Source organism: Centropristis striata, chromosome 9 (assembly GCF_030273125.1).
Source record: "Centropristis striata isolate RG_2023a ecotype Rhode Island chromosome 9, C.striata_1.0, whole genome shotgun sequence".
In the NCBI taxonomy this organism is placed as follows: domain Eukaryota; kingdom Metazoa; phylum Chordata; class Actinopteri; order Perciformes; family Serranidae; genus Centropristis; species Centropristis striata.
The window spans coordinates 23,196,962-23,222,311 of record NC_081525.1 but is presented as its reverse complement, the minus strand read 5'-3'; the positions used below and the strand labels follow the sequence as shown (position 1 = coordinate 23,222,311).

The window sequence follows — 25,350 nt, the reverse complement described above, 5'->3', positions numbered from 1 at the left end:
GAGATAGAAAGTAAAAATGTATTTATGTTAACATTTCACTGAATGTAACTTAAATTCTGATCTTATCTAAAATAGTCTGCAGAATGACTCCCAGATATGGATTCACGTGCAGCTCTCTAGTGAAGTATTTGTTGTGAGGCCCAGTCTTTCTAGACTACAGATGATACTAAAAGAGCTTTAATAACAGGGCTAGGACATACATGGTGATTCAACATGCCTACATCAATCCCGTCACTCCTCACAACACTCCTGACCTGGTGACATCACTTCCTCAGAGGACTGCAGGGTATCAGAGGTCCAAGTGGGGGGAGGGTTTTGGGGAGTGAAGGTGTCAATCAGCCTGTCAATTAGCAGGAAAGGAGGGCAATATGTCTCCTAAAACCTAACATAAACCCAGTGGTGTTTAGACAGACACATACACACACAAACAAATGGAGCACAGGGGTTACACAGTGAAATCCATTACTACAGAGGTGACGAATTAGAGGAGGAGGGTGGGAAGATTTTGTTTGACTAATAAATGACCCACTGGGTGTAGAGGTCCCTGAGAACAGATAGAGAAGGTCCAGGAGAAACAAGAAATGGAAAGTGGGAGAGAGAAGTCAAAGAGAATAATTGAGTTGGAGAGAGAGAGAGAGAGAGAGAGAGAGAGAGAGAGAGAGAGAGAGAGAGAGAGAGAGAGAGAGAGAGAGAGAGAGAATTGAGGAAAAGAAAGGCTGGAAAAAGTATGTGTGTGTATGACCCAAAACACCATTATTCCAAAAATGAATCAAGTCCATCATACTTCAATCAGGAACATCCAACAGGATATGCAAAATAATCTGATTCTTAAGTGCTGACAAAGGAGGATTACAAATATAGCTTGTGATCTATTTATATAAAAACTGTTCCCCCCCTGGAGCGGTATTGTAAAAAACTTCATACTTGTTTTCCATTTTTGTGGCTGTAAAAATTCCTCTCTTTAGTTTTTCTTATTAGCATTCCTTGAATTGACTCCAGGCTGCCTTAAAACATCCGTGTGGAAATCATAATAACAGGAAAAGCAAAGAAAGCACTAAAGAAAGAACCTGGGGAAGGGATAGCCGAGAGCAAAGCTACTCCTGAAATGTAGAGAGCATGTAACCCCCTCCCTCCAACAGATACAGACTTTCCTGCATGATTTACGACAGCTTATTGCCTAGATCACAGATCCCAATCTGAACACACAAAGGCAGACACTTAAAAAAGACAGGAGGACACATGTTTTGGCTGACTGGCTACTGACGGTGCTTCGGGAACAAGAATACACACGTCTGAACACAAGCGAGGCTTCCTGAGGAAAGTGGAATAATCCTTGATGAGAGCGATTAAGAGTCACTAAAGGCATGTATTGTGGAGAATGAAAACACTTTTGCACGGTCGAGCCCATAAATAATCCCTCTTTACACACTCTGCCATTAAAGGTGTCTGTAAGACACAGAAAGCAAACAAAAAAGGCTTACGTCTGGATAAAGGATATCCAACTTAACAAATATGTAAATAACAATTTGGAATATGCTTTTTTGTATGTCTTTGACCAGTGGATTCATTTTCTGTTTTCTGTCAAATTACCAGTGGAAAATATGAGATTGAGATGACACCAGAGCTGCAACTAACGGTTATTTTCATTGTTGATTATTCTGATGATATTTTCTCACCAGTCACGAAGAAGGCGCTTTCTTCTTTCTAACTCAAAGTGATCTAAGATAAAACATTTGTGTGCAATTGTTGGACTGTCATCTCTGTTCCGTTCACTGTGTAGATGATTCAGAAGCCGTTTAATTTAAACTGATTAGTGTTGTGATTGGATGTTACCATTAGGCTACATTAGTCCGCTAACATTAGCGCGTTAGCATGTTGTTTGATTTAATATGTCTGCTTTACTGATGTATATTAATTATTTTATTGCAGTTTTTACTCCATTAATGGCACATGAAAATAATGTTTACAAAGGTATCTGCTTTTATGTGTCCTTGATTTTTGGTCTAAAAATGTCATGGGAGTAAAGAAACCAGAAAATATTCTGAATAAAGAAGCTTGAATCAGATAATTTTGACTTTTTCTTCAAAATAATTGATGATTTTTTGGATGACAACTTCTCTGTGAATCTTTGCAGCCAGTTTCTCAAAATCAAACTCTTGCTGACTTCCCCTGCAGTCATGAATTCATCCATTGACAGTAGCCTCATTATACCAAAATACATTGCAGCTGCATAACTTACTGATGACTTAGTGATGACTACTTATGACATACACTAGTTAGTTTTGTTCTTGACTGGGAAGCCTCTTCCTGTGCGATATGCATCACTACAGTTATTGCTTTCTCTGTCTGCACATAAAACCCACATCCAATATTCAGAGAGTTCAGGCATGTTGTCTGAAGTTTCTGGGGGTTTCGGGGGAAATAAGTCAGGTATTATGTGATGAAGCACAAACAGAAAAGCCACACAAAAGGAGTGTGGGCTTAACACATAATAATTCAAAATACTGGAATGACTGGAAAGTGGGACACACTAAAAATTCCAGCCTTTTCACACAACAGCCATGGCTCCGGATCTTCCAATAAAATCTAATTTACAGGCTCCACTCTTGAAAACAAAGACTAAGCAGCACATTATTCAGTTGGTACAAGGGCCTGACACCCTCAGAGTTGTCACCCGTATTTACAACATGGTCCACCAAGTATGTGTTTATCTGACATCACTCTTCTGTGTGTTTATATGAACTTCCTGCCTCGAGTTGTCACAGAGTGGGAAATACAAAGCCACAAATTGATTTAGGGAAGAGAAAAGAAACAGAGAGGAGGGATGATATGGAATGGTGTTCAAGTCAATATTAAAAAAATAAAGAAATATGCCTGTAAAAGTATAATGAAAATAAATATGAAATAAAAGTCCCCCGAAATAAACAACTGTGGAATTATCAAATAAAACTCCTAAGAAATAAACAAAATTAGTGCTTTGAAAAAACATTTATTTCTATATTTATTGTGTTTTAGGATTAATTTCATAGCCATCATAATTTATAGGCATATTTATTTATCGGGATACATGAGGGCCGCCTGTTCGACTCCAGCCTGCGGCTCTTCTGTTTGGAGTTTGCATGTTCTCCTTGTGTCAGCGTGGGTTCTCACCGGGTACTCTGGCTTCCTCCCACAGTCCAAAAACATACACTTAGGTTTAATTGGGGACTCTAAATTGCTCGTAGGTGTGAATGAGAGCGTGATTGTCTTTCTCTATATGTCTGCAATAGTCTGGTGACCTGTCCAGGGTGTAGCCTATACCACTATTAACGCAATGTCAGCTGGAATCGGCTCCTATTCAATAAATATATTAATGGAAGCATTATTTAGTGTGCTGACTCTTTGTTTTGTTCTTCAGTTAAAGATGGACCTACGGCTGCACTTGCAATTTAGTTTAAAGCTTGAAGAGGCAAAGTTAAAACAAATACAGTACTGTGCAAAAGTTTTAGGCAGGTGTGGAAAAATGCTGTAAAATAAGAATGCTTTCAAAAATAGAAATGTTAATAGTGATTTTTTCATCAATTAACAAAATGCAAAATGAGGGAAAAGAAGAAAAATAAAAAACAATCAATATTTGGTGTGACCACCCTTTGCCTTCAAACCAGCATCAATTCTTCTAGCCGTTTTTCCCACACCTGCCTAAGACTTTTGAGCAGTACTGTATGTTCAAGTATAAAATTAACAAACACACCAACTTTTTTTTCTTGCCTCGTCTCCATCATTTGATCGGGCCTCAGCCCACCCACATGCTGGCCTTCAGGGACCAATTCAGGTTACACCGACAACTTAGATTCTTGCATACGAAAACGATTTTATCTTTACAAAAACATATCTGGGAGCTGAAAAGACGAGCGAACACAGACGTCTAGAATGCTGAAATTAATTTAGCTAACTTTTACAAGTTTTTTTGCTGTCATCGACTGGCAGCCTGAGATTGTTCATATTGAACGTCTCCCCGTCCACACAGTTCACTTCCAGGCCACTATTCTGGCTTATTTCTCTAGACGCTATTAGATTTGTCGAGAGGGGAAATAACAGGCAACACACAGATCATGATGCTGTTGACACTAATAACACTGGGCCTCATGCAAGAACCACTTGTACCAACAGATTTATTATAAGTGGCCTGTATGAGTGATGTAGGAGAACGTGCTGCTTTATTTTATTTTCTTGTGTGTTGAATTCTCTCTTTGGCACGAAGGGGGACAAGGTTAAGGAGTGGACTGCTGCAAGGACAAACATACTATATAGGTAAAAAAATTGTATACAAACTTGGAAAATAATGATGATTTATCAATTAAACTCTCAACCCGTTGAGGTCTTAATGCTATAAAAAAAACCCAACAACTTTAGTTTGGTTTAACTAAATTATTGACTTTTGTTTCGGTTTGTCACTTTTATGTCACCGTGTGTATGTCTATGTGTTTATATTACTCTTAATACTATTTTTATTGTTTAAATACTGCAATCTCTGCCGTCAGGTAGCACATTGGTGTTCATGTGACCAGTGTGATGTTGTCAAAGCTTGACACCAAAATGTCTTACTAGTAAAAAGCTAATTCTATGGTACTGACTTGCTTAATCACAACCCAAAACATCCTCTCATCATACTGTAGGCATCCAATTTGGAAGGCGCCAGGACCAATAAAAAACAACATTAATCAATAAACTGACTTCAACTTGAAGGGCTTACTTTATCAACACTCTCTACATCAAACTGAATTGATCCTGTTAAGCTGTACAAATTGTTAAATATCCCCTGGCTCAGACTCGCGGGATACAAGTCCAAACTGCAAACAAAAGCCTCTATTTATACCTAGAAATACTCAAGGTACACTGTGCCTCCCTCTGTCTCCCTCACACACTCCAACACCGCCACTAAAGGGCAAAGACAGAACGCTTTCTGTGCATACACGTCTGCATGTATGTGTGTTTTTCTTTTTTCGTTGCAGGAGTTGGAGTGTGTGCATATGTGTGTTCATGGGAGGTTCAGGCCAAAGTTCAGGGAAACCCCACAAACCCCATCTAGGCCTTGTAACCCTCAGGGAGAAACTGAAAAAAAGAAAAAAAAAGAAAACATGCACACACACTCTTTCTTACCAGACCTGACCTTGACCAGACCTGCCAACAGGATCACCAACAGACAGACACAGGGGATTCTGGGAAACAGGAAACAGGAAGTGGGCCTTGTCCAAGCTGAGTGTGAAAGCCTTGTTCGTAATGAGTTGTGCGTGAAACTCGTGGTGTGCGGTAAAGTGTGTAAAGACAGACTTACGCTCTTACTGACGCCTAATAACGTAAATTGCTTTAACAGTTAAAGCGGGCTGCACATCATGACCGACCCAAGTGTGTGTGTGTTCACATGTGCCTGCCTGTGTGTATGTGGAGCCCCCTGACCTGCGCAGCATTTAGCAGAGAGGCATCCAGGCTTGTGGGAGGGGGCTGTGGCGAGAGCTCCGGTTTCAAACAGTGTCGGCGCCCTGGGACCAGGCCATGTCAAAGGGCCTGTCCCCGATGAGCCATATTAGGGCCCTGATCCCCAATCAATCAGCACTGTGCTAAAAAGAATCCACAACAAGACGGCAATTAAGACCCACCGAGGGCTTAACTAAACACGTGTGAGAGATAGGGTTTGTAAAAGTAACTGCGTGTGCAGTTCTTTAACTTTAAGTGTGCATATATGAGTGTGGGTAAAAAGCCTTTTGAGACAGAAGGAGAGAAAAAAAACCCAGTCTACTCCGGACATGCAAAAGGAATAGAGAACAGAGGTGGAGAAAGTCTCAGTAGGCTGTCTTTGTTTTCACTTGTGTATCAGTGAATGTGAAAACATTGACTAAATTCCCTTTTTTACCTTTTGCCAAGAAAGTTTAATCCATTTTCCATGTTTGGCAGTTTAGAGGACTGCTATGCAATTTGGGAATACTGCAACAGCTTTTAGTTAAACTATGGGTTGAGAAAGCTCCACTGGTACAGAGCCTGTTGTTGGCAGGTCCGAGTACGTCTGAAAGAGTTCCAGAGTGAAAATACTTCAATCCCAAATTGAAAGAAGTTAAGCAAAACCCCCTGCGTTGGTCTTATGTGGACTCCTGAAGTGGATCAGTATGTGGCAGAGGAGTAGTGCATCCAAAACTTGAGTGGGCCTGTCATCCCCTCAGTCTGAATGGGTGTGATGCTTGTGGTGTGGAGCAAATCATCATCAATCCTGGCCAGCATCTGAGAACCACAGCAGTGTTGACACTGGCACTGAGGTGAGGAGAAGTGAAACCAAAATCCAAAGTTTCTCAATACCGCGCAGACAAGTTCACAGTCTGAGCCGAGAGCCTATTGTGACCAGAAACAGCACACACTGTATGAAGAGCGGCAGAGTGAGCAGAGAGACAGGCTTTAAAGTGGTGGACGTGCGTTTAACCTTAAATGTGGACCTAGCAGCACATTAAACTTTTCTGCCTCATTTCAGAATCTGCACCGAGACACACCAACACTGCACTGTTTACCATCTAAGGTGTTATCTGTGAAGTGCATCTTTTTCTTAATGGATTAAAAACAATAGTTCAACATTTTGAGAAATATAATTAGCTTTCTTTAATAAGCATATTTTCCCAAAACAACTTACTGTTTCTATTGAGGGGATCATGGGAACTGGGGCAGCAAATATACAACTGTGATTATATGACTGATAATGTGATTACAATATGAGTCCAACTATTGGAGCAAATCATGATTTTGTATCATTATGCAACTTTAATTGAAAAATATTAAAAAGACTATGGTATGATATCCCTTTTTCTTTTTTCTTTGCAAGGACCTGTACCAAAATAACGCTTTTTCCTGAAGTCTGTAGAATGCCACAATTTGTAGGCTGGGACAGACACAGACTTGGTATTTCAACACATATTTTTGCCATATTGTGATATTGATGAAATATTCCTGTGTATTTAATGAGGTATCTCAACCTGCACTTGAACTTTTGGGCGCTAAAAGCCAATTACCTTCTATTTTACAATATTAAAAGTGAAGGCACCACAAAGAAGACTGCAGGGGAGCTGCACTGAATATATGCCAATCATATACAAACACAATATTTGGCAATAACAGATATTGTTTGCACAAGAGGTGCAGTCACTAAACTTAAAGATGATGTTCAGTTAGCAGCTGATGCAATGTGGCAATAAATTGATAAGACATTTGCCTTGTGGCAATACTTTTATCAATTATTATTATAATTTCTGCCACACAGTCAGATCAGTCAGCTTGTTGGTTTGCCCGTCAGTCTAAATCTTGACAAAGATCATGCAAGATATAGCTAAGAGCTAAATATCTATTGCAGATTCCCTAAATAATTATCTCAGCCGAGAGCTTAATTGCAGCTTAAGTTAATGTTTTGACATGTTGTTCCTTCATTAATGAGACATTTTCGATGCTTTGCTGATGTTTGCCAGATCAAAACCCCTTGACGGCATCCTTTCATCCTCCCACACTCACTGAACACACCTAGAAGGCAGCCACAGGCACGTCTTAATAAATCAGAAGCTAATCACACAGACATGGTAAGTACAAGCCTTTCACAACAGCTGCTGTAGACGGGAGAGGAGAAGAGATGAGAGGTTTCAGGGTATCAATAAATCTGTGATGATTACTGTACACACATATTTAAGCGCCTAATGCCTTTGAACAAGTCCGAGCAGGCTTCCAGATCAACGCTGTGTGACATCTTCAAGTCATTACACATTTTAGAAACTACTTCCTTAAACTAATTTGTCAGTCAACCCGTGCTCCGCTGTAGGTGAGACACACGCTACGGTCTTGTCGATGCAAAGACAAATTACTGCCTCTTATTTAACTCTTTGATGCTTCGACTGTATAATTGGATTGCCAGTGGGCTGATGGCAGCACGGGCCTCACAGTCCCTGTCACGTCAGCTCTGGAGGTCAATATAATCCAGAGTGTTGACAGCTGCCTAATTATAGAGCTGTCCATCGTGTGTTGGTTGCTGTCTTGCCACACACACAGATATATATATATATATATATATATATATATATGCACATTCACACACAGAAGTTGCAGGAAAAGATACACTGTATTACTCTCTCAGTTGCTCTGACCCCTCAAATTAGACCCAAACAAGATCTCAAATGAGATATTAATTGCAAAAAAATTAGCAAAAAGTAAATAAAGGTCTTAGTCTAGCTCCACATAGACTTCATCTTTTACAAACCTGCACTTTCATGCATGTGTGATTATTGGATTAACCAGTTTGAATCAACATATGAGGTAAAATATTGTTTTTTGTTTTTGTTTTTGAAGTACAATAATGGAGAGAAGAACAGCAGAGAACATCTTCCACAAAATACTGTCAATCATCAATTAAAAAAAAAACTGGGGAGATGTTCAAGACGATTGAGCAAGCATCAGAAAAGTCAGAGCATAGACAAAAAAGAAGCCAGAAAAAGACAGTACAGAGAGAATCTGTTCTTTGTTAAACCTGTCTTCTTTATTCTCCAGCACAGGGTAGACAGAGGAGAAAGCGGAGAGGCGAGGCGGAGGGAAAAGAGGAAAAAAAAAATCAGCTATTTTTGTAATTGCTTTTTTTGCCAGTGCTGAGAGAAAAGCGGTGGGGAAAGTTTTGAGAAATTTAAACAGTCTTGACAGCCAGGGTGTAGTGGCATTAATCTTTTCAAACAGGGAGAAAACCCCTCTATTATAAACACAGACAGAGACTCAGATCAGCGGCAACGTTGCATAAAGTCTGTTTATCGCTGCTGTCAGATTAAAAAAACGATGTCAACTTTTTTTGGAAATCGTACATGAAATTATAAAATAATGAGATTAAACCTGAAACAAGTGTTTTTTTGGGGGGGGGGTGGGTAACAAGCTATAACACAACAAAGCAACATTAGTGTTCATTCGGAGTTGTGTTTCTGATCGCTTTCAGTCTCCACCTACTCCTGAGTTTTTAAGTGCTTCACCATGTTCACCAGCTAGTTACTAGCTTTATATCTCTGCTGTTTGGTGCTGAGAAGGGAGTATACAGTGTTCTTTTTAGACCTTTTACTGAAAACAGCTGCGTGCTGTGGCACTTTATGAGCAAAGAGACTGAACCAAAACAGTAAAGTTATGGGCTGCAAAACCAAAACAATGAGCTGCAAGACACTAAAGCTCCTGAGGTGAGGGGAAAGGCAGAGACGGGTGATAACGTGCTGTATGATCACATTACACGCAGTCATTTCATGCATTGTTATTATACAAATATTGATTATTAGTGGGGCGGATTAGCTAAACAATCGTTCACTTTGTGATAAAAGCATGAAATTTGGTAGATGTGTTGGTGAATATGTTTCGAACAAATCTGGATATTGGGCCACCTCAAAAGCGCCCCCTAGTGGCCGTGACAGGCATTTGTTATACAAATAAATCAATGATGAATAAAAACTGCCCTTTTAATAATACCAACTGGTGATGAATTGTATATTGTTGGAAAGCCTGATTAGTCACCTTTACAACGAGGTACAGCTTGTAAGGATCGTGCATTCATGTAATGAGCACCGGGGCTAAACGTGTGGGGAGCACCCCCCAAAAATGTGCATCCCCTGTGGGGCGGATTAGCTCAATAAATCACAAGAATTGTTTATTTTGTGATAGAAGCACACAATTTGGTGGATGTGTTGGTGGATATGTTTCAAACAAATCTGAATCTTAGGCCATCGCAAATTCGCCCCCTAGTGGCCATAGCAGTCATTTTCTTCGTTAAAATTACAAAAAATATTTAAATTATTTCTTAAAATATTTAAAAAATGTAAACTAAATATACAAACATAAATTAAAAAATGTAAATACACATATTAAATTAACAAAAATCCAGTTAGACACTCTTTCAGTTATTTTTCCTGCCCCACCACAATCGGGCTAGCCATCGAGCTAGCTAGCAAATGAGCTAGCTAGCATTTGCTTCCTGGGACAAGCAGTGCAGTGGACTGTCCATCAAGGTATGTCTAAATATTTTATTTCACCTGTTATAATTATGAATAAAATATGCTATGAACATCATAAAGGCTAAAGAGAAAAACAATCATCATGGGCCTTGGCAGAAAAGTAAATTAGCAAGATAGCAAAAATAGGTACTTAAGCTAGCTAGTTAGCTTGGAACATGTATCAGTGGCTGTTGGGTGTGAAAGCTTAATAAGACGCTGTTAAATGATGTCCTGTGGAATGTGGACATCCCTCTCTGCACACACACACACACACACACTATATGTAATGTCTCCTTTGCCCATGTTGTTCTTTTTTTCTTTTTTTAAATGTATTTTATAACTCCATCACAGTTAGTCAGGCGGCTTAGGACCAGATTTGAGAAGAAAGGGACACGCCGGACAAAAGCACCAAAATTTTTCCACATGCTCTCTATCACTAAAGGTTTCAACTTTTGGTAGGAGCCACTTCATCAAGATTGCAGATAGGAGACGGCAGCCATATAAGCCATAAGTCTATGAGAACCAATATATCTTCCAAGCCACTTAGAAGGTCGATCTTGGTGTCAAAATATACATTTTCTGGGTCAAAGAATCATTTAAAGCTATTGAGAATATCACTGGATGACTCACTGTAAATAATTTGTTGATCAAGATCTGACATGAGATGAAAGCGTATCCTTGATTTTTTTGAGCAGTGTACATGGCAGCTAATCCACACTCTCCCGTGAACATTGATTCCAAACAGTTTCAACTCAGGATACCCTGCCGCAGCACTGACTAAGTCACACACCTCAGTACAAGGATTTTGCCAGAAAGAGTAACCTGCTACAAGTAACCCTAGTAAAATTTTTAAAATGTATGATTTTTTTCTCTGTCTAAATGTGTTTTGTTTTTATTGTTGCAGGTCATACAATATTGAAAATTATTTTTTCTTTTTAAGGAGCAACAGAAGAATACAAGCCAAAGAGGAGGCCGTAGCCTGTGAATGGGAATATCAAGACCTAATAAAATGTTATACAAAGTTAATGTTCTTTTCTATTAGACTGTAATAAAGCTTTTGTCACTTTAACATGTCTCTAAATTATATTTGTGGTGCTGAAAACATGAAACAGCAGCTGTAGGGTAGGCAAAGCATTCCTCGCCAGTAACCACCAGCAAAAAAAATTCTGATGGCTGTGGCGGCCATTTTTAAAAATGGCCATTTAAAAGCGGCCATTTTTTAAAATGGCCGCCACAGCCATCAGAATTTTTTTTGCGATGGCCCAATATCCAGATTCATTAAACATGTATTCAGCAATGAGTGTACCAAATTTGATGCTTTTATCACAAAATGAACGGTTGTTCAGCTAATCCACCCCACTACACAGGGGATGCACATTTTTGGGGGTTGCTACCCACACGTTTAGCCCCGTTGCTCATTCCATGAATGCACGATCCTAACAAGTTGTACCTCGTTGTAAAGGTGACTAATCAGGCTTTCCAACAATATACAATTCATCACCAGTTGGTATTATTAAAAGGGCAGTTTTTATTCATCATTGATTTATTCGTATAACAAATGCCTGCCACGGCCACTAGGGGGCGCTTTTGAGGTGGCCCAATATCCAGATTTGTTCGAAACATATTCACCAACACATCTACCAAATTTCATGCTTTTATCACAAAGTGAACGATTGTTGTAAAATATTGAGCTAATCCGCCCCACTATATGGCCACGTTAAAGGGACAGTTAACTCAAAAATACATATTTTTTTCCTCTTACCTGTGGTGCAATTTATCAGTCTAAATTGTTTTGGTGTGAGTAACCAGGAGTTGGAGATATACTATACTATATGGCAGTGATACTATGCTATTACATATTTTTAAAAACTCACCAGCAACCATAACCCTCTTTCTCAAGATAATACACAGACCTTGTTGTAAGCAGGGAACTAGGAACTATTTTCATTTTTCCTAACTAGTGGTGGAAAAAGTATTCAGATCCCTTACTTAAGAAAAAGTATTATTACCACACTGTGAAATTACTCCACTACAAGTAAAACGCCTGCATTCAAAACTTACTCAGGTAAGAGTACAAAAGTATCAGCATCGAAATGTTTTTAAAGTATCAAAAGTAAAAGTATTTCTTATGCAGAATGGACCCACTCAGATTTTTAGTTGTAATGCTATTCTAAAACATATTGGATTATTATTCTTCATGCATTGATGTCATTTATTTGAATAAAGGTAGGGTTCATTTTAACTACTCAATATACTGTTATGAGGTTTAATAAAAAAAATGTTGATGCTCTTGACAGTGTAAACATTAGTGCTGTCCCCCATTTAGCTGATAGCTGAGCTGTAGATAAGGTCAAAGGGTGTAGGTCAGTAGAAAGAAAATAGTTCCATGAAACTGCTTATAACAAGGTCTGTGGATTATGTTGAGTATCCGGATCACGTTTTCTTGAAGGAGACATTGCTGCTGACCCATTTCTAATGTATGTTCTGCCACTTTTTCACACTTTTTTTTGAGTTTCCTTATATTAGAAAGGAAGCTCTCTACTGCCAATATCTCCAACACACTGAAACCAATTTAGACTGATAAACTGAACTACAATTACTTTTCTGTTTGCCACTGCCTTTCAGTAATAGTCCACTGTCACTTATTTTCCTTTGACATTTGATTTTTTTTTTAAATATTCTATCAGCTTGCTTTCAATTTTAAAATTTTATATTTGAATGTACTTTTATATTTTTCTTAAATATTTTATCTCCTCGTTTTCAGTCTTAAAATGTTATATTTGAATGTAATTTTATAAATATCTCTTTCTAATGCTTTTGATGTTTTGTGTTAAGCACTCTGACTTGCCCTGTTGTTCAAAGATGCTATACAAATAAACTTGCCTTGCCTTGCCTTACCAACAAGAGGAAAAATATTTTAGGGGGCACTGTCCCTTCAACAATAAACATACAAAACTCCAAGTCAGAAAATACTTTTTTTTTTTTGCAACCCATCATGAGCACAATGCCTCACTCAAATACTATAGTAAAGTTGTTATTTTACTGATGTGAATGCTGATTAATTTGTGCTATATGTCTTTGGTTTGCCACGCTGTTAGTTTTCTTAGATGAATTCCTCATTTAGATGACTTTATCAGACAAAAAGACTAAACTAAAAAACTAATAAAAGTCATTTAAAGTTAATCTTCTGCCTAGCCGGCCTGCCAAACATGTGTCTGAGGAAGATCTGATTAATCCTATTGACTAATTTAATTTGAGAAATCTAAGAAAAAGAAAATACAGACAGACAGAAAAGAAAGGAGTGTGCAATTGCGTCATGTACAGTTTTAGCCTGCTCTGTCAGAGTTTTTGCAGCTTGCACGCAGGCCTCAGTTAGGAGTTATTAACTGCCTCTGATCTGAGCGTACAGCTAAACCTCCCGTCGGCTCACACAGCTAATCACACCTGAACGCCGCCGACCCCGCAGAACCCGGGAATCAAAGAACAACATGCAACCCCTGAGTGTTAATGGTACCATCCTCCTCCTACCCTGCTAACACTGTTTTTCTTTCACTCCCTCCTTCACTCTCCCGCCGTCTCCATCTTTTTTTTCTACAAATGAAGGAAGTGTGGCAGCGTACAGAGAGAAAGAAAGAGAGAGAGAGAGACGGAGAAAGTTGGGGGTCTAATTTTGGCAGGCGAGACTTTTTCCCCTCACCCTGTGTTTATTCTGGCTCTATTAAAACATCTCCAAGAAGGGGAGGAGGGGAGGAAATATGGAGGGAGGAGAATGCAGAGGAGGAGCGTGGGCATGGTGAACAGAAGATACACCCATCTTTCTTTTAGTTAGTGATAGCTTGTGTCATAACGACAAATTTAGGATTAAAAATTGAACAGATTTAGAGTTACAGATGTGAGACTTCATATAAAAGGAATAGCTCTAACTGCACATAAAACCACAAATTGGTATTATGACACTCCTTGTATTATGACACAGTTTTTGTATGGATTAAATGAATGAGGTATAACGTGTTAAATTGTGAACTTTAAAGGCACTGGTATAAGGATTTAGCTACATTTGGACAGAGCCAGGTTAGCTTTTCCCTCTATTTTTATTCTGAGCCAGGGCAATCGTCTGCCCCGAGGCTCTGGAACAACTTGCCTGAGGAAAACGGGTCGGAAAACAGGTCGGCTGAGTCAGTGATCTCTTTTAAGTCTCTTCTTAAAACATACTTTTATCGGAGAGCCTTTCCTGATTTTACCTGAATTTTAACTTCCCTTGACCTGTCTTATTTGCACAGTATGAAGTAATTTTCTAATATTACTTTAATCTTTTGTTTTATGTCTGTTTTTAACTTGACTTTGTAACATGTCATTTGAAAAGTGCTCTATAAATAAAGATTATTATTATTATTATTATTATTATTACATATTTATCAATAAGACATGAGAGTGATGTAGACCTCCTCATCCAACTCTGCAAAACCAGGCATAAGTGTATTTCCCGAAATGTCCATTGTGTTTCAAGTTTTGATCATGCAAAATCCCGGGAAAATAAAAAATTAAAAGACAGCAACAGACAGGCTTTGCATAGCTGCACACCATACATATAATCATAGGGCCTCCATATTGAATGGACTATTAACACACAATCAACAAATACTTTTCAAGGAAAATTGAACTGTGTCATTTTAACACGGCATCTAGAGACCGAAAAGACTTTCAACTTTACTTGCAGTTTGCTTATGAAAATGATAAATAAATCCTTCTAACTTATAAACTTGTTTTTAACGACTTGTGACTTCTAATCGACATACTTTAACTCTCCTGTTATGTTTGGTTCTCAGGAACAGCAATAATGTTCAATGGGTCAATTTGACCCGGTGCATATTTAATTATCCAAAAGTTTCAGAAACTAAAAAATCCCAATAAACATTCTTTATATTTCATAAATAACTCCATTACTAACCATTTCAATCAATATTTAGTGCAATGGTGTTCTTTACCTCTCACAGATCATGGTTCGATGAGGATAATTCACTCGTTTTTCTTTTAAAAAAAATGCATTTTCAAACTTTTTTTAATGTACATTAAATTACATTGATTTAAAAAGATATATATATTATTGTACATCTTTAAATATTTTCTTTTAAAGAAAAAATACTTTTTTTTTAGATTTTTAAACTTTGAAATGGGCCAATTTCACCTGCAACATAACAGGAGGGTTAAAAGACCCAAAATTTCTGTGCTTAACGAAAAGTTCTTGCTTCAGTCTTTTCACCATCTCTCCTGTCCTCATCCTCCTGTCTCCTTCCTGAATTTCTGACCTGCTCTGCTTTACTTTTCTGCTCTGGTCCTACACAGCCACTTTGGACACGAGCTGCCTGAATCGTAGTTGAAACCTCGGAGCTGTCAGCTCTGAGTTTGCCTGTGGCTTCTCTCAAAAACCCAACCCTGAGGATATATACGAACACACACACTGTAATGTCCCGCACACCACAGAGTGTATACTTAAGCCCAGCGTAGAGGGATATGGAAATCAGAGCACAGAGAGAAGCAAAGACAACACCGAGGACATGAAGTTCATGTTATATTCAGGTTCAACAAGGTGGGTGGCAAGAAATTTTCCCCCAAATTTGTGAGTAATATTTGTGGCTAAATTATCCCAAGAAAGCGGAAGTCAGTGAGGTCTCTGTGTAACGCTCTCTGCTGAATGCGGAGATGATGGGAGAGAGTGGGGGGTACAAAAAAGTATATTTCACTAAAGCTGACAAGCGTCTGGACCAGATGTCTTTCCGAAAACGAGTTGGGAAGCAGAAGTTTTGACGTTTGAACAGCTGCGGCATGAGGTAAGCAGTTGCAGGTCATCACGTGTCATCATTAGGTGACCTTGTCTTCTTGACGGCCTGCCACCTTGCTTTACCGCTAATAAGTTGGCTGTGGCATTAATGATGAGCAGCAGACGTGATCGGCCCACTACCACCGCAGTCAAAGGAGGCCCCTGTCCGTTTAAATGAAGTCTGTAATGACTGTAATGAGACTAAAAATCGCATGCTGGTCTTCGGTTAACTACAACACTTTCCTTCACAAGTTGGCAGGAAACAAAACAACACAAGGAGAACTGGATTTATGCAAACTTGGAAATGATGTCTGGCATGTTAAAGCTGTGCCACAAGATGTTTGAAACTATAAAATGTTAAGATTAAAACAGTCCTAAAACTTAAGTTAATCAACTGGAACATCAGAAAATGTTGTGTATTGTGTTGTCTTTGGGACACATGTTTGTAGTCTCATGTATTTGAACTAAATATCAAATAAAAAGTATTTGCTGTGCAACGGAAATTGATTAATATCATCATTTTGTGATTTTTATGGTCCTAACTCCAATTAAAGAAACACATCTCTTTTGTGAAAAAGGCATATTTTATCACCACTTAGGCCTTTGAAGACTTTTTATAGACTTAGAAAATGGACTAAAAAATGCATCACAATCGAGAAGCAGGATCGGAAAACCTTAAGAAAGTATTTTATGAAAGCCCTTCAAAATATCCAGATGGAGTCTGCAAGGATTTTTATTAGATTGCTGCAAAATCATTCCTTTGATGTGAGAAATTGGATTACAAAATTCTAATGATTACATACTATGCCAGGCTCGCAATGTTTGGCCCATAATCTCTTACGTCAATGTGTAATTTAACAAAAATCACATCCATGCATTTATTTTATTTTACTGTTATCACAGTGTTGTTGTTTTAGGCAAGCCTGTTTGATTTTTCTTTATTATTCCAAACTCCCTTGAGAAAAATGCATTGTGATTTCTTTTTGAGCCAACCGTCTCATCTATGAAACAAGCTGCAATTTAGTTGCACAGGAATAAAAATAAAATCAAAAACATGTAAACAGAGGAATGGTAGAAACAGATGTTTGAAACGGAGCACGACTGTTTCCTCAAACGTGTGTGTATGCAGTCGTCTTAGTGTGTGAGTGGATTTAGTAAGTGTCTGATATCCTGTGTGTGCCAGCAGTTTTGATTCACAGAACGCCGCATGGAACATGGCAGCAGGCCTTGCCATAATGTCATTGGGGAAAATCATCCAGCTTAATTCCTTTGATCCTGCGAGAATCAAACGAACTGAGAAAGTTTTTTAGAGTTTATCCACCAGCACTGAGGAGACGTCAAAACAAAGCAAAGGACGCTCGCCAGATTCAAACTAAATTTTGATTTGGGCAGCAGTTTTTCCCCTCGCCAAGAACATGAAAATGTTTTTAGTGGACTGAATTTATGGATACTTGGTGAAAACATTTTTTTGTTTTATTTGCAGCTGTCAATACCCTGTTTAATTTGATATGCATGCTCAAGTTAAGAGATTAGGACTGCGGTTGGTTTTTCTGTCCTGTCAGCTGATTAATAAGGTAATTATAAAAGGTTATAAAGCAAAAACACAGAGACAGATATGCACATTCATCATTTTTCTGAAATTAGCTCATTTCAGAATAGGCAATATTTTAGGGAGACTTCAGTCAATCACATGTACTCTCTAGTAAGCACAGGATATTCCCTCTTAATTAGAAAAACTTTATTATAGCCCTTACTAAAATGAAGTGCACAGGTTTTAAATTTGATAACATTTTGAATCATGCCCTGTTTTCTGATTAAAGTTGGCTGATAGTAAATTAATCCAGTTTCAGCGTGTTATATAGAGACTTTATAGTGTGTTATAGACGTCAACATCTGGTTTGTGATTGGTGAACAGTCCCGTTCCCACCCAACAGAGTCCACATGGTCCACATTCCAACTGTGGCCCACGGCTGAGTGTACACAGTCCATATTCAAATGTGAACCATGTGAGCTGGGATGGTTGGGCAGAAACAGCAGCATAGAGCATCAGACATTTGGGATTTAAAGGCTCATATTAAATATTCATTTAGCCACACTGAGACCTGCACCAATAAAATGGAAAATTACAGACCAAGCCTTGTTATGATGTGAGTGATTACTCAATGAATATGCTGCAGAGCTCTTTTTTAAGGGTGGCTCTATGCAAGAAGCAGTATAAGGAAAAACAATGCAGCATTTCATCGTTTTCAGACTGAATCAGGAGATAATATGTCAACTAATCTCCACGGTGCTGTGTCAGTGCTGGCCGTGGAAAATAGATAGTGAAAGTAGTGAAAAATGAGGAGATTGGTATCTGAAATAGGCACTCAATGGAAGGCTTATATCCACAGTTTATATCAGGTGAATCAGATAATATGTCAACAAGCAGCAGAAACACTTTGATCAATTTACCTTATCTGGTAAGTCATGTCCTTTGTATTCTCTATAATTCAATGTTTCTATTATGGACACATCAGAAAGGAACCTAATAATGATTACCAGCATAGATAGTAAATCAAAAGAAATTTGTTATCCTGTTCTTTCCCTTCATATGATCCAGGGCAACATTTATTTAATCAAATTTGCAAACAGCAAGCTTTGATTTTGTAATAAACCACCAATCAAAACTCAGAAAAATCAAGAATCCACTTGCAGCCAATGCATGTGCATGCAAAAGCTCTGTAGGACTTGCAAATCTACCTGGAAGCGATAAATCGACCCCCTGTATTATATCCTGATAAGTACAGTATGAACAGACTGACAGAGAGAAAAATGGATAGAGGAAAAGCAACTTACGTTGGCCTTCCTGCCAGAGGTGTAGGGGCTGGATCTGGAAAAGAAGACAAGGGGATTTTTTACAACAGGATAAACAATATTGCTCCCAGATTTTTCTCTGCACAAGCTGCCAGCTACAAGCGAGAATCAGTGCAGAGGAGTGTTGCTGAAAGGAGCCAGATCTCCAGTAGGAAAAGATGAGTCGGAAAAAATGTCTTTGTTTGTCAGAGTAAGTGCGTAAAACGCTCGTCATAAAGCCACTTCATTATCACATCTGCACGCCAGTAAGCTTCTAAATGCTTGGCAGACACTGGTGTCGGCACTCCTCTTACCGAATTTGACGAACAGCACGCCCGTCGTGGACACGGTGCCCTGGGTGTTGGTGGCCACGCACTGGAAGTAGCCCGTGTCAGTCGTGTCCAGGTTGCGAATGCGGAGGCGTGATCCGTAAGGCGTGGATCGGTACGAGATCCTCCGTGGCTCCTGCACCACCGGGGCGTCGTTTTTCAGCCAGCGGACGGTGGGCGGCGGGTTGCCGGCCACACGGCAGAAAAGCTCGGCTGTGTGGCCAAGAGAGGTGGTGATGTTGTTCATGGGAGCTTCAAGACGAATGAAGGATGACCCTGGAAGACACAGAGGAACAAGAGGGATGAAAGGAATGAACACAAGGGAGATAAAACTTAAAAAGGAATACGTTTCAAAACTATATAAAAGTGGGTTCAAGTGAGAATAAGCGTCATGGGTGAGATGATTGAGAGAGAAAAAGACAAAAGGAGAAGAAAACAGTTTATGACACGAGGCCAAGAACTAAGACATAAATCAAACAATACTCAGGGCACTACATCAGAGCAGGATATAACAAAAAAACATGCTGTATAAAGAAATTGTGGTAAAACAACTCTGTTTTCAGACACACATATTCAAAGTCTGGTTTTGCAAGTTATTTTGTGGTTGCCGCTGTGGTGACACCTAATTTCACTTTTCACCATGGCGATATGATACCAGAGGGTTTCCTCCAGCTTGTGTGTGAGCTTATGAGGCAACATCACCTGTGCTGTGGGTAAAAACTTTGAACAAACAACCTTCAGGCGTGAACAATCAGAACCCACTTTAATGAGTTGTTGGAAAAGACAAGGGAAAACATTTTTACACGATTATCTCCCCGGACCGAGTTTTTCCTCAAGGTGGTCAGACAAAAACAGTCTTGAGGGCCACCTAAGAGTTTAATGTGCAGGAAAAACATTGGTGTTAATGTCATGAAAAACTTCTGGAAAGTTCCCTAAACCCCAAAACCCATCTTAGGTATGCAGAAATGCTCCTGGTTACACAAGCCGGCCAAAACAAACAAAGGAGGAAAAACACATACAGGGGAATCTCAAATTCAAGTCAGACAAACTACAATCTGTGCGAATAGAGGCTAAGCAGTAAAAATGGAGGCAAATAGTTGAATATGCAAGGATATCCACACATTTAAATAATTACTATCCCATGCAAATTAATAGCACTTTTCAAATTCCAAGTTATATAGTGCTTCACAAGCAGCGGATACATCATAAAGTCATCAAGTTTTAAAAGAAAACAGATTAAAAACTGTTTGGTGTTATAAAACCATTACAGTTCAGAAAATTATGATTTAAAGTATAGCCAGACCGATATGGGATTTTTGAGACAATACTGTTTTTAGAGGGAGTAAATTCGTTGATAACCAATATGGAGGCCATTTTTATATAAATTGTGCACTGATTTTTCACCACTCTGCAAAAAAAGTTTTCAAAACAGCACATATTGGACAGCATATACACCAATACCAATATACTTTTGGTAGGCCAGTATCGGCCGATAATATCTGTCAACCTATAAATCTGTCGTAAATAAAAGACAGTTAAAAGAGGGTCAAAAGTCACATATGCACAAGCATTCCTTGTGTTGCACTCTTTTGCTAACTAGTAAAGAATAAAAAATAAAGTCAGTCACAGTTAAAAGTTTATCACAGTGTCTCATTGTCAGTTTTGGAAAGTTTCAGAAATGGTCAGATACAGCCCTCAGGAGTAGTTTGAGCGTCCCACAAGCACTTTAAAGCATGCTCGTGCCCTTAGTTGGTACTCTCCGTCACTATAGCAACCCTTGTGGTTGTGTGTGCAGCTAATCTGACGCCTGCAGCTAACATATTGTCATGAGGTGCTTAAAATGTATGCCTTAGACGTGTTTGTGAAGAACAGAAGTGGGCACATTTGTCTTGGCATACAGCCTCAACATGTGTGTGTGTGTGTGTGTGTGTGTGTGTGTGTGTGTGTGTGTGTGTGTGTGTGTGTGTGTGTGTGTGTGAGTGCACGACACACACACTCACGTTGTCCTCCCTTAAGCCCCAGGCTTAACACAGCAATGTGGTACTAACAAGTGTGTGACAATATGAGCAGTCTCCCACCATCGACCATAGATCCACCTCTCTCCTTTCTCACCCACTTTTTTTTATCTGTCCTCCTTTCTTTAAATATACAACGGACTTTATTATTTGTACAGCCCGTCTTTCCATATTTCAACACTGCAGTTGGAACAAAGCTGCCAGAAGTCAATGTCAAAGTCCTCAGAAAAAATTGTACCGATTAAAACAATTAGACAAGTTTTTTTTATTAGTTTTTTTATTCTTCTTCTTCTATTTTTGCTATCCACTTGCTGCTGTGAAGCTGAAAATGTCCCTGTTGTGGGACAATCAAATGGATATTTTATTCATAAACACTTGGAATGTATTCAGAATAAACATATACATTTTGCTATTACTAATAATTACATACTTTACTGCTACATGGAATCATCCATCCCATCTCCCCCTTCACTCTTTCCTCTCTCTCTCTCCATCTACTTACCCCCTTGCTCATGTATGTGCTACAATGGCAGACATAAAGACACATATCTCACTTAGGTGTGTGTGTATGTGTAGACATGAGACCCTCTTGCATAACACCACATCACCAAAAAATATTAAGTTACACTATTTATTCTTGTATTATTGCTAGTAGTCTAGAAGTCTAGAAATCTACCAAGCAATACAAACACACTAAAAGAGCATTCAATGAACTGACACAGACCCCTGTGTGCTCTGTTTGCTTTAACAAGCCTTGTAAATAGATTATTGAGGCCAAATCTGATAATAAAATGTAATGGATGGTGTAACAGGTTGTAGCTAATTGATAGCCAGGTCAAACTCTGATATGATTATAAACTAAGAATCATGCTCTGACAGAAGGGAATGCAAAAGCACAACTAAAATGTACAGAGTGTATGAGTTTCAATTTAATCTGTTGAGTCTGTTTTTCTATTTGTAATCACTTTAAATGTCATGAGGCAACCATACGAGTCCTCCTGAGATTCCTGGAAGACCTGACTGTGTTCCTTATTTATCAAGAATTAGACCAGTTTCATTAAGTAACACCATTTTCTCATAAAAACTCCACTCTGCTGTGTTATGTAAAATGAATTTGTCAAATTACATTTTTTTTTAAAAATCTGCCATTGGTATTCAGTGGTAAAATATGCATGTATTCTCTGATTAGGAGCAACATTTTATACTATAACTACAAAAAAAAACCATTCATGGGAACAGCAAAGATTTGCAACTTGTAGGAGGCGACCATTATTCTTTTTGTATAATAATATAAGCTTCCTTTTGCCACGTGCCTCAAAATGTGAAAGGCTAATGGATAATTTATAGTTTCTTTCTGTATTTAAAGCTGGCAGTGAGGGTAATTAAACAAAACTGCCATATTGTCTCTCCCCCCATCCTGCCCGTCATGTTATTGGGTAATAGAGGTAGATTGACATACCGTGCAACCAATCACAGAGCCAGAAAAAGCAGCTCTGAAAGTTTTGTTTAGAATAGTGCTGTCATTTTGGTCAATCTGTGTTGTTGTTAGTTCTTTCTGACTGTGTATGTAGCTCATATCCTTTTCTTGAATATTATTCTATTTATTCTCAACATTTGCAGTACTTTTTTCTCTTTATTCTGTTTAGTGTTATGCGCCAAATACCAAGGCAAATTCTTTGTAACCTACTTGGCAACAAACCTGATTCTGAATAATAAACCATAAGATCAGTTCAGCTCTTCCTGCAGGAATGGAGAGGGTGCTGAAATGTCCTTTGCTGAGACACTGAACCCGGAAGTGCTCCAGATTGTCAGATGTGTGTTTTCGAGGCAAAATGTAAAGTACTTTGGATAAAAGTATGATAAAAATGCACTTTATACAAATCAAGCATGTTGTCTGAAAAAATAACGTGCAGGTATGTGGTTTTAGGTCAGCGCATGGTGTATGTAATGTGTGACTCACACATCACACAAGCTCTGATAGGGAAAATGTTGCAACACTTCCTATCGTCACAGGTCGTCACCTCTCATAACCGCTCTTAAACACACAATATGCAATGCTGACAACTATCACAGAGGTGTGAAAATACACACACTGGTACAACATGAGGTCATTGCTACTGGTGGTGATACATTTGTCATCATAAAAGTGCCTCTGTGTGTGTGTGTGTGTGTGTGTGTGTGTGTGTGTGTGTATGTTTTCATTTTGATAGGACTTCCCAACTTTCAACACAAACTCCTGAGGTATCTGCTGGGAATCTGAGGCTCCAGTAAACACTGTTATGAGAGTAGTGGACCGAATCTCGCCTACATGCTGATGCAACACTTTAGCGACTAAATGCGCCTGTTGAGTCCGACTATATTATCAAAAAACAAAAAGCACTTCATACATTAAATGAGAACAGACACATGCACTTTGCCAAAGGCAGCAAGGTCACACAAACTGAGTCACTTTATCACCGTCTCATTAGTTGAGTTGATGGAAAAGAAAATGGTTTTTGGAGCCGTGCATGCTTGCACACTTCATTAGCCGTTATAATAACTGACAATAAAGCAGTGGGGAGCAGAAGAAAGGAGAGAAGAGACAAGAGGAGATGACAAGAAGAGATGATGAGAAAAGAGGTGAAGAGGAGAAAGATGTCCTGCCAATGTCTGTGTAACAAAGCCGCTCTGTATGTAATTGTCTCGTGGTGAGTGTTGTGGTATTTGGCACCAGGAGTGCTGTGAAACTCAAACCATTTCTGCGGACTGTCCCTTTAATGTGGCAGGCGACTAAATGCTGCCCTGTCATCAGCGCACAGTGGTTTTGTCCAATCAAACACTCACACGCAGGCACACAAACGTAAACACACGCACACCCACACAACCGCAATGCACACAAACTATACATGTTCCAGGCTTGATAAGTTACACAATACCTTTTCATCTCACCAGCGACATGTATTTCTATATGTGAGTGCCTATATTTAATTTCAAACACACACGAGAGTAAAGCTGTGCTAGGCAGGCTGCTCTCAGCAAGACACAGGCACAGAAACCTGAGTGGCTGCACAGCTAACTAAACATACTCAGCAGATACACTGAGGAGCTGGGACTGTAGCATTGCCAGCTATGGCTAAAGGTGAATTTCATTAAAGTTGGGTCACTCTCCAACAGAGAAAGAGAGGGTGAGGAAAAGGAAGTGAAGGAAACAAGAGGGATAGAATGAAACAAAGAAAGGAAGAATGAAAGAAAGCCCCAGGGGGAAATGAGTTCAGTAAACTATCATCACCCCTGATTTCAGCCCAATAATGAGCCTCTTTCAGCATGATAACTTCCTGCTACTGATGCATACTGATAGAGCCACGCTACCTGAATGCTGTCTGCTCGGTCAATCAAAACCATTCGCTGCCTGCAGACAAAACAAGTGGTGCAATCACCATCCATCCATCAGATAAGAAACAGATGTTAGTCATGGGGCCGTGCTTTAATTTACACACACACACACACACATACAGATACACTACTGTGAACACATGGGATCGCAAACACACACGTGCAGCCTCTGTAGTTTTTTATATTTCATGTTGTTGTGGAAAAATAAAGCTGTCTCTATGATTTGTTTGGAGTATCATTGTATTTATGACTTTTTAAACATCCTTGATTGGTCACCATAATCATTATCTTGCCTAAACTGCTCAATCATGTCCAGAAAACTACCGTCTTCTGTCCTCGTCTGTGTGTTTCACAATGTCTGTTTTTGTGTAAACACAGTGTGCTGTGGGACGGATGTTGTGGGAGATTCGGCTTTGCAAGAGATGAATTAAACAAACCGGTCAAAATGAGAGAGCAAAAATAAAAGGTCAAGTTCAATAAAGTCTCATGTTGAGCATCTTCCAAGTCAGGGTATCTTCGTGGGGGAATAGGAGGATGTCCAAGCCCGGGGGAAACCGAGGAGAGGGGGTGAGATTTGACTGATAACTCTGGGCAACAGTTTTGAGAATATATCCAGAAAACTTTATGGATCTGATTCCTGCAGTGCTGACAGGAGAACAGCAATTTTAAATGCTTCCTCTGTCAGGATATGCTGATCTAAACCCGGGCCGCTCCAGGAGACATGACCAAACTCACCACAAAATAAATAATCTTATTAAACTGGCAAGTATTCTTATTGATCAAGGAAGGGGAGGAAAAAGCTGACCAAGTCTGTGTGGGAGATCCCAGCAGCCTTCAAGGAATTTCCCTCCCGATATTGCATCCCACAAACAATTTTCTTGGGGTTTTGGACCAGGTGGAGTGTATATTAAATATGACTTGTTGAAAAGTTAGTTTTCTAGCAGCTTGTCATATGCAGAAGCCATTGTTGGACT

The 25,350-nt window shown here is 39.1% G+C and overlaps 1 protein-coding gene across 1 annotated transcript in view; it reads right to left on the bottom strand.

Annotated features, from left to right (window-relative positions):
* Positions 1-25,350, bottom strand: part of ror1 (receptor tyrosine kinase-like orphan receptor 1) — a 152,130-nt gene that overhangs the window by 24,818 nt on the left and 101,962 nt on the right. Inside the window, exons 3-4 of the mRNA XM_059341571.1 lie at positions 18,975-19,265; positions 18,664-18,697 (exon numbers count right to left, since the gene is read on the bottom strand). Of these exons, the coding sequence (XP_059197554.1) occupies positions 18,664-18,697; positions 18,975-19,265 (325 nt within the window). The remainder of the gene's footprint in view (positions 1-18,663; positions 18,698-18,974; positions 19,266-25,350) is intronic.